This window comes from Aotus nancymaae, unplaced genomic scaffold, assembly GCF_030222135.1.
Source record: "Aotus nancymaae isolate 86718 unplaced genomic scaffold, 86718_ANA_hifiasm-v0.15.2.pri h1tg000016l, whole genome shotgun sequence".
NCBI classification, from domain to species: Eukaryota; Metazoa; Chordata; class Mammalia; order Primates; family Aotidae; genus Aotus; species Aotus nancymaae.
The window spans coordinates 13,267,256-13,282,316 of record NW_026988428.1 but is presented as its reverse complement, the minus strand read 5'-3'; the positions used below and the strand labels follow the sequence as shown (position 1 = coordinate 13,282,316).

At 35.1% G+C, this 15,061-nt stretch overlaps 1 protein-coding gene across 1 annotated transcript in view; it reads right to left on the bottom strand.

Moving 5' to 3' along the window:
- Nucleotides 1-3,415: 3,415 nt before the first annotated feature.
- Nucleotides 3,416-15,061, bottom strand: part of LOC135275242 (uncharacterized protein C12orf50 homolog) — a 29,657-nt gene continuing 18,011 nt past the window's right edge. Inside the window, exons 8-13 of the mRNA XM_064376678.1 lie at nucleotides 10,156-10,263; nucleotides 8,718-8,837; nucleotides 7,184-7,285; nucleotides 6,733-6,936; nucleotides 4,808-4,900; nucleotides 3,416-3,471 (exon numbers count right to left, since the gene is read on the bottom strand). Of these exons, the coding sequence (XP_064232748.1) occupies nucleotides 3,416-3,471; nucleotides 4,808-4,900; nucleotides 6,733-6,936; nucleotides 7,184-7,285; nucleotides 8,718-8,837; nucleotides 10,156-10,263 (683 nt within the window). The remainder of the gene's footprint in view (nucleotides 3,472-4,807; nucleotides 4,901-6,732; nucleotides 6,937-7,183; nucleotides 7,286-8,717; nucleotides 8,838-10,155; nucleotides 10,264-15,061) is intronic.

Sequence of the window (15,061 nt, the reverse complement as noted above, 5' to 3'; positions counted from 1 at the left end):
GATCACATGTATTTCACATAACTCTTTTGAAAACTATATTTTTAACAAATATTGTATAGTAATTATGATTTTGGCTTGTTCTTTAACATATATTTTTTGCTCTCATTTTAGGTCAAGTATATCAGGGCATTTTTTAGGGAATCACCTTTTTCCCATTTTCAATCTACTTAATGTGAGTAACGATGACCCCCGGGACCCAAAGATTAGCTAATCCCCTAGCTTGAACAACTATTAAGGATGAGCATGTTTTCTACATCGTTAGATGAGATTCAATACTCAGGCTTTAGCTGAATGAGAAAGACTTATTTCTTCTGATGTTAATTGAGAATGATGATGCTAATGAAAAGACTGATTACTCACTCTTTGCCAAGAATTCTAAACTATTGAGTATTTATCTGTTAAACGTCTAAAACCCAGTGACAGATACTATTACTATCTCTACCATACAGATGAAGAAATTGGCCCACAGAGATATTAAGTTGTCCATGTTTATAGTGGCAAACATGTGGTAGGTTGATGTTTCAAGCTAATCTGAGCTAGAGCTACTATTCTTAATCTAAGCCTATTCTGCTCCAAAATCTAGGTCTGGAGCTTCTGGAGTAACTGCAGTATATAGAGAAGGACAACTGGCTAAGAGCCAAGAGTTGGTGAAGGAAATATGGATCCAGCCAGGTCTGGGGTCAGCTCTGTCCCTAATCTCTTCAATTATATTAGCCAAGAATTCCAGTTTTCCCATGAATAAAATTGAGTTGGGTTTCTCTCCTTAAAACCAGTAATGTACTGGAGTGGGCTCAGATAAGCATGTGAGAACTGAGAAATTTTCAGGAATTTTGCAAGTGTACTGATGTCACATTTATAGCTTGAAATTGGCTATAGAGAAACTATTTGCTTTACGCTAATTGTCAAATGTGAAAAACCAGAGCGATTTTGTTTTGGATTTTTTCCAGTTGGTTTTTCTGGGGGAGGGGAGCGAGGTGGGGGAAAAGAGCCAGTTGTTAAAACATTTAGCACTACTCCATCGTTTATGACCAAGACAGTCTCTACAAGAACTTACAATAGACTATCATATCACATCAGATCATGCCAGGGCATTTCATTCATGAACATCTACTTTACACGCTTTCTCAATTTTCAAAACAAATTCTGTTTTTTGAAAACAGATGTCATCAACATTATCATCATAATGCAGTATTTCCTACTCCTATAAATACTTCCATAGCTAGAACACACATGCAATACAAAACAAGTAGGTTAAAAGAAACTTTTGTATAAACAAATTATTTATAACCAAACAAGTTGTTTTTATTTAGATTCACTAGGAATTGGGCACTGTCCTTCTCTTGTCCTTCAAAGAGTACAAGAAATGCTAACTTTTGTAAAATTCACAGAGCGGAGGTTCTTCACAAAGCATTTTTCTTCCCCTTTCACTAGTTCTTTAAGGGCACCCGCATGGAATTGTTTGCTTAGGGCATTTGGGCAAATCTATACAATGCTTGCGTAGATTTTACAATAACTAATTGATCTTTGTAGTATTTTTGCAAAAAAAAAATATTTTAGTCTAAACGTAATTAGGAGGAAACAAATGAACAAATCACCTTAGAAGATATCCTACAAAACAACTGGCTTGAACTCTTAAAGTTGATATGACATGGGGCATGTGCAGTGGTTCATGCCTGTAATCCTAGCACTTTAGGAGGCCAAGGTGAGAGAATTGCTTGATCCCAGGAGTTTGAGACCAGCCTAGATAACATGGTGAGATCCCATCTCTACCAAAAATTACAAAATTAGTTGGTCATTGTGGCATGAGCCTGTGGTCCCAGTTACTCAGGAGGCTGAGGTGAGAGGGTCACCTGGGCCCAGGATGTCAAGGATGCAGTAAGCTGTGTTCACACCACTGCACTCCAGCCTGGGCAACAGAGCAAGATTCTGTCTCTAAAAAGACACATGTATATGACAAGGATGGAAAAAAAATCCTGGGAAATTTTTAAAGAGATATAAGATTTTTAAAAAGAGATTAAATAGAGACATGACAACCAATTGCAATGAATGATGCTTAATTGGAAATTGGATGAGAAAAAAAAACCAACAATTTTACGGCTGTCGTACCCAACGTTTGGTCCCAAGAACCTACGAGCTTATTATAAATTCAGAACCTCAGCCTCCAACCCAGATATACCGAATTAGACTACAATTTAAACAAGATTGTCAGGTGATTTCGGTGCATACTACATTTTGTGGAAGCATTGCTATTACAAGCATTATCAGACAAGTAGAAAAGTTTGATACAGATTGAATATTAGACATGGTTGATTCTATCAATTCTATCAACATTGATAGAATTCTCTATATATGATAGTCATGTGTGATTATATCGGAGAATGCCCTTGAACTTAGAAGGTACATGCTGAAGTATTTAGCAATGAAGTGTGAGAATATTGGCAACTAACTCCCAAATGGTTCCAAAAAACAAAAATAAAGAAATACGTGTTTGTACATTATATGCAGATATATAAATACAATCAAGGAAAAAGAGAAAGTAAACGTGACAAAATGTTAATTGGTGAATATAGGTGAAGAACGCATGGCTGTTCACTGAACTATTCTTGTAAATTAAAGAATAGTAAACTATCTTGTAAGTTAAAAAATGTCTCAGAAAGTTGGGGAGGAAACAAAAGTATAATGAAGCATCAGTTTCACTGGTGGTCTAAGTGGTGAGTGAGAACTGTTTTGGTTTTTGGTGGTGGTTGTTTTAAGCTCACCAGTTAATTCTAATGTGGAGCCAGAATCGAGAGCATGGGGCTGAGACAAACATCAGATGGGGTACCTGGGCTTCTGAGCTTCATGTAATATAAGGGAACATGTTTCAGAAAAGAGAGAAATATATATTGAGAAAGAGAAAAGAAACCTTATTTAATGGAAGTACACATAACTCAGAAGTGCTATAATATCTCACTCTATACTGTAAATTAAAAGGGAAAGGGAGTCTTCTACTAAATATGAAGAACTTTAATAGCTTTGAAAAGAAGTCTATGGGGTAGGATGGGATAGAATTAGCCCCTCAGAGGGCAGAAGCCAGATCAGGAGGTCTGATGCATGGTCATTCAAATGACAAAAAGCACTGGAGTACACTTTAAATGTCATGTCTAATTTTTTTGTGAGACGCTTTTAGAGTCAGACAGAACTATGTTTAAAGTCAGAAACTGCCACTTATGAGAAGTTTTATATTGCCTAAGATATTTGGCCTCTACACCTCATTTTCTTTATCTGTTAAGCCAGGAGACTATACCTATTTGGCCAGTTTTTATGATGATTAAATAAAATTAGGCATGAAAAGTGCTCAGTATAGCACTGCCATATGGAGCACGCTTAACAGATTATTCTAGCCCTAACACTGGGTATGTGATTTTCTGATTTCTTATAACTCCACTTCGTTTTTTAAAAGCCGTAATGAAACTGCAAGTTTACACGGTCCTATAAAGCAAGTTGTGGAGGTCTTAAACATGACTAACAAATGTTAAGCCTGAAGAACGAATATTTGAGTTCCTGCTTTTGTTTTTTTGTAGGTTTGGATACTCTTTGGTCCTTGGATGAGAATGGATGCAGTATGTAGTCAGGATAAAGAATCTCCCAACCAACACAAATTATCCCAGGGGCTACCATTCGGTGTGCTGTGGCATTTCCTTAAGCCCTCTCTTTCTTCCCCAGAGAGGAAAGAACTAAGTTGAAGAACTTTTACCCTTATAACCATTATAAATTGTCTTCTTCTTTTCTGAAATATACACACACGCAAATTAGCCTGTGTGTACTGACTCAAATATTCAAGTAAAATATTTATTAAACTATTTAAAAACAATTTATTAGCAAGTGGCTTTTCAAGACTTCACATAAAAGGCAGGTCATAAATACATAGGCTAGACATTCTAAAGAAAGCTGACCAAAGTTTCGTTTAAAGTGGCCAAATCAGTTGTCAAAGGCATCACTGGACACTGACTGAGAATAAATAATTATCAAATGATTCCATTCAATTGTTCACTACAGAATAAAATGGCAACTAGCCAAGAAAAGATGAGCAATTTCCATGTTCAAGCTAGCTACTGTGTTTGGAACAAAATTTTCTTCAGCAAATTTAAGAACAAATAAAAAACAGTTTGTCTAAGAGAGTACACTAACCTCTAATGTATACCATAGGAGAAAGAAGAAGTGCCTACCAGGCTTGCAAAGAAAACATCAATTGTACTCAGAAAATGTCTAGGGAATTCTTATGGTAAATATAAACAAAATTATGTTTTCTTAGCATTCTCAATTGGTTTAGCAGCTGTTGGCTTTTAAACTTAGAGATAATAACCAGAGGGATTATGTTGTCTTTTAAAATTCCATGGTTTAGAAACATGTAAATAAAATATCTTGGATGTCCTGTCAGCCTGTACCAGCCAATTTGTCTATGGTAGATATAGCAGAGCCTTAATGTCTTGTGTTAAGACACAGTTTAATGTATTTGCTTTGTAGCACAGCCAAAAATTCATCTAACATATTACATACTTGCTGCAATTACTGTTTGTTGCCCAGGAGAGAACTGTATAGAAACCTGTTCTGGTAACAACGTAAAAATAGGCAAAGAGGAACACAGCAAAACAGTCGAATTAAATTACTAGTAGACATGATAACTACTAAACTCCAAGTAATTAAATGTGCATATATATCTTGACATTTTTATTTATCTTCATGTTTTCTAAAATATTCCTTGCACTTAAAAACTTATTCATTTTCAGAATTGCATAATACATTAAAACCACTTATAAATAGTTACCTGGATATATCTTTTCACTTTTTGAATATGTTTTTGAAGAAGGAATTCGTTTTGGCCAGGCTGAACCATTATATGATGTTGATATATGTTTGTCTGAGGGAAAAAAATCCAGGATTAAATATTTTAGAACTTTAAAATCATATTCCAAGGGTGTTTCAAAGTTATAAACATCTCGGGGTGAAGCTATTCTCTAAGGAATTTATTTTACCATTTCAAAGCTAAGGCATCAGGGATACAAGTGAGTTTATTAAGACAATTTAAGTTATAAGTGAACATGGTTACAGATTATTAATTGGCTGTTCCGTGCTTCAAATAAAGATAAGATACAGGAGAGGATGATATCTAAATGTAATAAAAATTTTCACTGCATGGCTTAATCATAGTTTTACATAAGTTCTTCTAGTGTCTGTTAGAGCTTTTATTTAAAAACTGTGAAACTCTGAGGTACAGGCCAAGTCCTGTGTCCTTCCATGAAGTGACTTCCATGGTTGCACTAAGTAGCATGATGAAGTAGTGAACTCACTATCCCAGACAGCCAAAGCATTTATATCCTGACATGGTCCTTCAATACTTATTTTTCTCTGACATAGCTACATTTCTAATACTATCTAACAATGTTATATTTGTGTTTTCAAATATTACTATGCAGCTGTATTCTCAAACATGATCCACAATACCAATAATTTGCTTTTCTCTTGTGTTGACATTTGCGCTAATGGTGCAAAAGAAATACAGAGTATAAACTCTGGCACCTTCATACAAATCTAGACATCGACAACTGTTCTAGTACTCATTGTATTCTTCACAGCCATCCACTTGCAGTTAAACAATAATAACAATAAATAAAATAATAATAATAAATAAAATTAAAAGCCAGTTTCACCTAAGAATATCCTGATTTACATATACACATTCCTATATCGTTCTAAAGAAAAGAGAAAAATAACTCAAATAATGCAAATGTCTATTTAAATTGTATAAGAAACACCTACTATGTACCCATAAACAACATGTTTATATACACCTACTACGTACCCACAAACACAAAATGTTTATGGGTACATAGTAAGTGTATATAAACATTTTGTGTGGGTACATAGTAGGTGTATATAAACATTTTGTTTGTGGGTACATGGTAGGTGTATATATTTCTTAAATTATAAAAGAAACTAAGAAAGATATAGTCTTATGCTTCCGAAAGTACAAAATATTCAGAACTCCACTAATCAGACCATGAACAAGGAAAAATACAAACATGAAATCATACAGAATTGAGCAGCAGTTTGTTAAGTTGAAAGAAATGAAACTCAACTTCAAAAGAGCAAAATCCATCTGAGAAACAGGAAGAAAAAGAGATTTGGTTCTCTTCTCCCTGGTAGCCTTGTACTTCCAGACATATACTATGACTCTGCCTATTACATGATGAAATGACTTAGAAGCAATCTATACATGGTGAGAGGGATAAGAGGTTGTCAAAAATATGGCAGTTAATCCCCAAACTAACCCTTTCAGAAAATAATCATGAAGGCCTACAGAAATGGCAAGGCACTAGTCTGACAGTGATAACTGAACAATGTAGTTAATGGAACAAGAAAATGTCAGCCATTTAAAAACAATCCTCCAGAGTGGCATGAAGCTGTCCAGGGGGAACAAAGTACAGTGCTCTGATAAAAGAAGAAGAAAAACACTCTAGGGAGGTGCAATGTGAAGTCATTGCACTCACAACGTGAGTTTTCTTCCACATCCCTTAAATCACGTGCAGGAGTGCACATGGAAGAAATCTTCTCACTAGTTTCTATGGTGGTGATGGCCAGGAAAAAGAAGAGGGGAGTAGGTAGCAGTGAAGATTAGCCAAGCCATCAGAAAATTCCATGGGAATGCCAACCACAGACAAAAGTAAACCACATCAAGAAAGGACCTCTCACCTGGACTGACGTTGGGTTTGGGTGCCTTGTTAACATGGACTTCATTGTAGGACCCCTGTGTGGGCCTGCTGCGGGGAGGTGCATTCAACGAGACACTCCTGACGGCATCTCTTTCAACGTGAACATAAGATGCGTTCTCAGTATTTCGATTTTTATTATTGCGATGGTAACTCATTTTATTTTGGGGACCTGGGGTCTGTGCTGCTGTAACGAAAGGCAGGAGGGAGTGAGGAATAAAACACAGGCTGGTTTCACACCCATAAATAACATATTGCACTGTAAGTGCTTGATGGCATAATGGAAGCCAAAATAATGAAGTTTAGAGTTGAGTTGACCCCTAAAGTAACATCTATGTCACATGACACTAATTTGTTTTTCAGGTAGAAGATATTTGATATTTACTCCCTTTTAAAATTACAATTTAGAAATATCAAATGTATGGACACTTTACCTCTCTGCATTCCAGAGCCAGGAAAGTTCTTTGGTTCGTCATAAATCCATTTTGTTTTTTTCACACCTTTAAAATGAGGGTTCCTCGGCTGGACATCGTTCACTTAGAAAAGATACAAATTTTACAGTTTTTTTAAGAGATGCTTTTATCTTTGAAATTACTGTGGGTGATAATTACATATCTGTGCATTCACATGTCAAGCAAGAGTAAAAAATAAATGTACTACCCTAATACTTTACTTTTTAGAAAAAAAGGTGATTTATTTTTAAGTGCCAAAAACATCTATCTTGGAAGTAGATTGATGAGATAACCTTCAATAAGTAGCTTTCCTCAAAGAAAAATACTTTTCTCCAAACGAATGTGTGGATTCTTTTAAAGGAACATAAAATTGCATTCAAAATATAATTATAAATATCATGATAATGCTATTATTAAGTAGTTTTAGAATCATTATTTTCAACATGAATCTTTTTGTACTTTTTAGCCAAAACTACTACTTCTTAAGAAGTTGGATTAACATGAAATACTTTCAGTGAATTTTACCTTATTCTTTTAAGGTCTTAAGTTGGGTGTACAGAGAGTTTGGTCAAGACTAAGTAATCAGAATTTGTAAGTTCTAAGAATATTAAATTTTCACTTTTTATTTGCATATTTTCACATCCAAAATTTTATATATATTCTCAATTTTTCAGGAATTTCTATGGTACATATCTCCAGAGAATTTTTAAACAATTTTGTAGAGGGGGCATTCTGTCACTTCACTGTGCGGGGCTTCTGAAAAATCACAAGTGACCACTGCACAGAGAAACTGATCACCAAATGTGCAGTGTAGATTATACTAGTTTTCTACAGTAGACTAATACATCTTTCTGTGCTCTCTCAGTTTAAGCTTTAAGCCCTCAATAAAGATCTGATTCACTGTCCCTTCCTCAAACATCATAGCCCTGCTCTACTCCCAAGCTGCCAGTCCAGTGATTTGGAATCCATATTTTTAACAAGTGCTAGTGAACTGGGCTTCTTGGAGGCAAATCACAATTATTCCTATCAGTGTCAGGCTGCGATCCAAGAATATTTTAGGGGTTCAATACATAAAATAAGGAACAAAAGAAAGAAGGGAAGGGATCGGAAGATTCACAAGTCTTCACTGTATCAAGAGAAGTAGTTCATTGAAATGAATGTCAAGGAGAAGCCAAACTAATATAAAATAATCCAAAATGTAATAAAAAGCTGTCAATGCATCATTCCACTATGGGTGAAATTTAAAATGTTATGCTAGTGAATCTTCCAAAAAGGTAGTATATTATTAATTTTAAGACCCAAATTTAAACTAGTGGGAAAGCATATAATCCACTAGGACCTACATCACAGTTCATTGTCAGTTAGTAGAGGATATTGTGTCTTTAATTCTTAGTTCTGAATAATTTTGAAACTTTTTTTTCCTTTCTTTTTAAAAATTCTGTTTTAAATAACCAATACAAATCCATGGCAAGACAAATATATCTAAGGCCAAAAAGTGGTAGAGCTATTGTCTTACTTGAAGAGGGATCCTCTCTGCACTTCATACTGATATTCTCAGTAGCATTTAATACATGCGTTGTAGGTACTGGTCGGGTAGTTAGGGAATGCTTTGGATGAGCACTGTGCTTGTTATCTTTTAAAGGAAATTAAGAACATCAAACGTCAATATTTGTTTTAAAAAAATTTCAGTTGGTATTTCACTATTCAAACATTACATGATGGGAACAGTTCTTTAAAATGATATATATGTTTATTAATTGTGAGGAAAGCATCATTAACATTCCCTAGTTGCCACATGGATTTCCAAATGTCATCAGTAACAAAATAAAACTCTGAAACTATAGCCATTATTTTCAATATGTAAATAAATAAATGTGGCAATATATTTAATAACTCCATACAAAAGTTTTAAAAGGTTTTAAATTTTTATGATGAATGGTCCCATTTAAGTTGGGGTTCTGAACATATTTTAAATGTAACAACTTTAACTTGTCATATGCTTTGAAGCAGAACTAACTTCTTGTTACATGCTTTGGAGCAGAACTCCTTGGTAGGGCTTTCCACAATGATGAAAATGTTCTAAATCTGTGCTGTTCAATATGGCAGCCATTAGCCTCCTGTGACTACTGAGTACATGGAATGTGGCTAGTGACAATGAAAAACTGATTTTTTATTTCATTCAACTTTAACTTAAACAGTCATACATAGCTGGCAGCTACTATATTAGTATAGCTTTAAGAGTTTCTTTGATGGATTGGGCAAAACCTTTCCATCTTTGAGTGATAAAATGAGAGAAAGATTTACAATTTTCCGCAGAAATAATTGGATCACTAGTTCCCTTTCTTATGCTTGAGAATATTTAATGGTAGAGATAGTAGATAAAATGGGTTTGCATTTTGATTGAGAGTATGTGAAGCTCCCTAATTACAGGACAGCTGTATTTTTAGTCTGTGACTGAGGGGCACTCAGCAGAGAGACACCACATGGTGGATTCTAAGCACAGTTAAAGGTAGTGTAAAACTATAGTGGATATATTTTATCACATGTCTTGATTATTCACAGACTAGTGTTAGCAACAAGTATAAAATATACAAGTCTTTTCAAGATTAAACTCTTTAAAATTTTCACAATATTTTCTAAGAAAATTCATTTACACTGATATTATACATTAAAGGAATTGGTATTACCATTTAAGAGAGCCAGTAACTTTAGAACTAGCAATACTCCTAGAAATTATACAGTTCAACAGGCTATTTTTCAGATAAGGAAAAATTGTCATGGTCATACAATTATGGACAGAGCCAGGACTGGAACCTTAGAGCTCTTGATTCCTATTCAGTGCATATGTGGATTTATTACCATTCCTCTTATACTGGTTTTTATAACGAGCAACCTTATCTTTAACTCGTCTAGCCAAATTACAAATGAATCAAAATTATATAATAATTCATTATCTTTAGTATTTGAACATTTTGATATGGTGATTTCTTTCTCTTTCATTAAAGCTTCCTTTTTCTTCCTTCCAAGAAACATGATCCTCTGTGGAATGTAACAGTCACCTCCTATGACAAAACCTTACTGTCAGTGGCAATGATGGCAGAAAGTGATACAAACTACCTTTCAATACAGGAATATTTTCTACAACAACCCTTTTGTCCACCTTTGTTTGGACACTTCTCAGTGATACCATACCTGTCTCCATACATTTATATGTTTAGATTAATATATGTGTATCAATATATATGTATATGAATACACAGTATGTAAACTTACATATAAATAATTGCAAGAAAATTCATAGTGTCAACAAAATTTTCCTTAATTTATAATAATCTTTAGTCCCACCCTTTAGAGATACTCAAAGTAAATGTAATTTATGTTCCATATAAAATCTTCAGATATCTTAAAGCAGTTTTCATGTTTCCCCAAGGTCTTCTATCTTCCAGGATAAATATTCATAGTTGCTTTAAATATTACATACAAAATTCCAAATTCCTTTACCGTACAAGTTACCTTTTCTTAGCATAAAATATTTATGTCAGCCGGACGCGGTGGCTCACGCCAATAATCCCAGCACTTTGGGAGGCCAAGGCGGGTGGATCATGAGTTCAAGAAATCGAGACCATCCTGGTCAACATGGTGAAACCCCGTCTCTACTAAAAATACAAAAAATTAGCTGGGCATGGTGGCGCGTGCCTGTAATCCCAGCTACTCAGGAGGCTGAGGCAGGAGAATTGCCTGAACCCAGGAGGCGGAAGTTGCGGTGAGCCGAGATCGCGCCATTGCACTCCAGCCTGGGTAACAAGAGCGAAACTCCGTCTCAAAAGAAAAAAAAAAAGTGTATATATATATATATTTATGTCAAATAACCTTATTTAAAAATGACACCCAAATGTGAACTAAGTTGTGGAGAAATGAGCGAAACTAGTGTAATAATATTTGCCATTCATGGAGTAATTTTCTAGGTATCAGACCCGCTACTGAGAACTTTAAATCTCATTTAATTATCTTTCCATACTACTTCTAATAATCCAATGTGAGTTTACCGTCTAGCGAAAACTCCTAAATTGTTGTGAAACATTTGGCCAAAAAACCCACTATATCTTCCCCTCACAAACTCCATCATGTTGGGTTTCCCCAACTCAAAGAAAAGCCACCATTTAATGTTGTGTAACTCAATGTAAGAAGGTATGCTTCTTATTGTTTGAGGTTACCCTGTAAGATATGGTTAATTGTTCCAACAACTTAACTTCCAATTAACTGTAAATTTTATAAATATGTCTACATTCACCCAGTCATTCAATGCATTTAAACATATCATCATTTATTCTACAAGTATTTACTGAGTACACACAATGTGCCAGGCATTCTACTACAGATATTTATCTATAGCGATTGATTATATACAGTTCCTGGCCTCAAGGAGCTTACACAAAACCAGTGATGAAAATGTTAAAAAAAAATTTGGTTTCTGCCATGACAAAAATGGCTTTTATCAGAATAACTTTCATCCCAAAATCAATTATGAAATGCCAAAACACACCGATTGGAAAACAACCGAACGCATGCTCGTGTCATCCCTGAGAGCAATGGAGGGACACAAAGTCAATTGTACGTTCACATTCACCCTGGTTTTCTTCCCTGACGGCGTTACACTCCACACTCACTACAGATTTCTCACTGAAAGCATGTCTAGTTCATCATGTAAGGAAATAACAAGCAGAAAGTGACACCAAGGAGGTAAAAAAGAGCCAAAAGTCTGGGACTGACTAATTGGCTTGAACTTGAGGGGGGAAATGAAAAAGGAAGAACAACAAAGAAGTTCCCCTGAAATAGGCATAAAACTAAAACTCCCTTTAGGTCATTACCCGACTCCCACATTTTTCATGCACACAATGGAACCCTAGGATTTCAGCAAAACAGCATCTGGGAGGTTAAAAACTGGTCAGAGATTTCAGCATCTACATACTGCTCGGGAGGTAAAATTTGGCACAGAAGCCTCACCAGAGTAGAGATATCTTGGTGAACACCCCATGTCTCAGTTGATAACCCAGTAAAGCAATGCTGTAGGGGTGAGGGTCATATCCTAGGAATGAGGACTATACCTTCAAAGAAATGAAAATTAATGTATCACCCCTAATAAAGCCCAAAACCAGTCCTTCACAGAATTAAGGTGGCCAGCTGATAGTCTAGCTGCCTGCCAGAAGAAAAGTTTCTTTCTTAAAAAACAACATCATTCATACACCATGTAATTTTTATCTATAATGTTCAGTAGCAAAAAAAATATCAGAAGGGCATAGTAAGACAGAACAAATGAGCAAAAACCTGAGGAAAATGAGAGATATCCAAGTGTTATCAAACAAGAAGTTGGAAAAAATAACAGGCACATTATCAAAACAGAGAACTGATAGAGAATTTAAGTAGAAAATCAATAAAATGGTCAAACAAATTTAGAATTTAAAATATGGATTGAAGAGCAGAGAGGAAGAGAATTAGTGAACAGGACAGAGGTTGGCAGAAAGTATCCAGATTTGCCTAGAGAAATCAATAAGAAAAAAAAAAACACATTTAAGATGGACTAGAGACTTAAAAACGCACCAGACAAAAGAGAAAGTCAAAATGGCCAATGAGTTTATGAAAAGCTGCTCAACATTATGAGTCATCAGGGAAATACAAATTAAAACTACAAAGATGTGCCACTAGCCCCCCACCAGAAAGGCTAAAGTTAAAGGACTGAAAATTCTCATTGTGGGTTAGGAGACAGAGCAAGCTTATCTCAAAGAAAAGGAGTGCTTATGGCCTTTAGAAGACATGTGCAAGAAGGAATGTTAACAATAGTCCCACACTGGAAATATTGTTCATCATAATCCCAGTATCGATACTCATGGTGCTTTCGTGTATTGTTTTTTGTTTGTTTATTTGTTTACAAACGTATAAAGAGCGGTGAAAAGTTTGAGTTGTTAGACCCACACATTTCTAGCTGAGGTCTAACAATGGCAATGCTCAGCATTCTCATTTCAGTTCATACAGAGATGACCAGAGAATGGCTGGAGACAGGAGTGGGCAGCACAGCACCGTGCAAGAAGCTCTGACTCTGGGGAGAGGTGAAAGGGATCTGAATCCAACTTCTGAGGCTTGTCGGTGGGGGAACCTCAGGAGAGTCACTTAACACTTCTAAACTTTGTTTTCTCTTTTGTAAAATAAAGAAAACAGAATATAGCAGGATGAGTAATTTCTACGATTTAAGATTATAATCTCTGTGAGATGTATGTATATGTGTGTGTGTACGTATTTGCCCAAGGAGCAATGATTCAGTGTTTGCTAATTCAGGGTTCATGTCAGCTTTATGGAACGTAGCTACCAGGAATAACAAGAATCAATCGTGTGTGGGTTTTTGTGTGTATCAACTGTGTGTATATGTATAGACTATATACAGAGAAGAAATGCCCATGTTTTCATATATACATACATATATATAGTATACATCTTATATATAGAAATGTGTGTATATATGTGGCATATATCTATCTATCTGTAGATATTTACAGCAATATAAAAAGGCTACTGCTACAATCAACAGCATGGATCAGTCTCATAAAAAGAGCATTAAGTAAAAGAATCCAAACTAAAAGAGTTCAAACTGTATATTTCCAGTTATATAAATGCCAAAAAGTGCAAAATTAGCCTATAATAAGAGTGAGCAGGGTAGTGGTTACCATTGGGAGAAGACTACTGACTTGGAGGGAAGGAGCCATCTGGAGTACCATAAATGTGGTTATATTGATACATACACACGTAAAATTTTAACAAGCTATTCACTCCAGATCTGTGAACTTTATTAAAGTGTATAACACATTAAAATAATATTAAGATAAGACAATACCTCAAGTATTTCTCTTGAAATTGAACACTAACTCATTAATTATAATTTCAATTTTTGATCACCTTCATTTCAAAGATGTCTTATGAATACAGGGGTCTGAATATGTTTAGATATATCTATCATATACATATACCCAGAAGATTCTTTTATCTAGTGACACAGAGAACAGTATGATGCCTGGAAAATCAATAAGCCTAACTATGCCAGAATCTAGAATGCCAGATGATGGAATTCTTGTAACATCCTTTTGGTATGGTTGTTCAACCAGTTTATGATAGTAATTTATAACAATATTACAGTAATAAACTGGTTGAACAACCACACCAAAAGGATGGTAGATAGACTAATGACTGTATAATGACATTCTCACATTTTCTAACACCCAACAAAGTAGGGAATATATAACTAATGTCACAATGTGAAGGAAAGTTTACTTTTATATGAAATCATTAGTTTATCAATGGTGGAAAATAACTTTTGATTAACCAAAAGGCAATTGGATTTGATAATATTTCAACAAAATGTTCAATTAGAATTGCTCAGGTTAAGTGGACCCCACTTATACAGGTTATACAGACAGTGGGAACTCCGATGGGAGAAACTACCAGTGTTTCTAATTTGCAGCTAAACTGATTACTTCAAGGCAACTAAATGATGCCAGCTAGACTAAAATGCTGCAGATATAAGAAGAAAGAATCAAATTACTTTAGCACCAGAATAAAAAAGAAAAAAGCATACACAGAAGAAAATGGCTGACACCAGGACAGCAGAAAGTATCACCAATATGCCTAAGATATACTGGTCCTTACTGACACCTGCTCTCAACTCCCTTCCTGATCTTCATGCACATTGTTCCCACCAGCCACACCTTTCAATCTCCCCACAAACTCTCTCTATATTTTTAAAACAAATGCCTGGAATTTTCAGTCAAAGGATTGATTTTCCAACATGTTTATGCTAAAAAGCAGTTCCAAAAT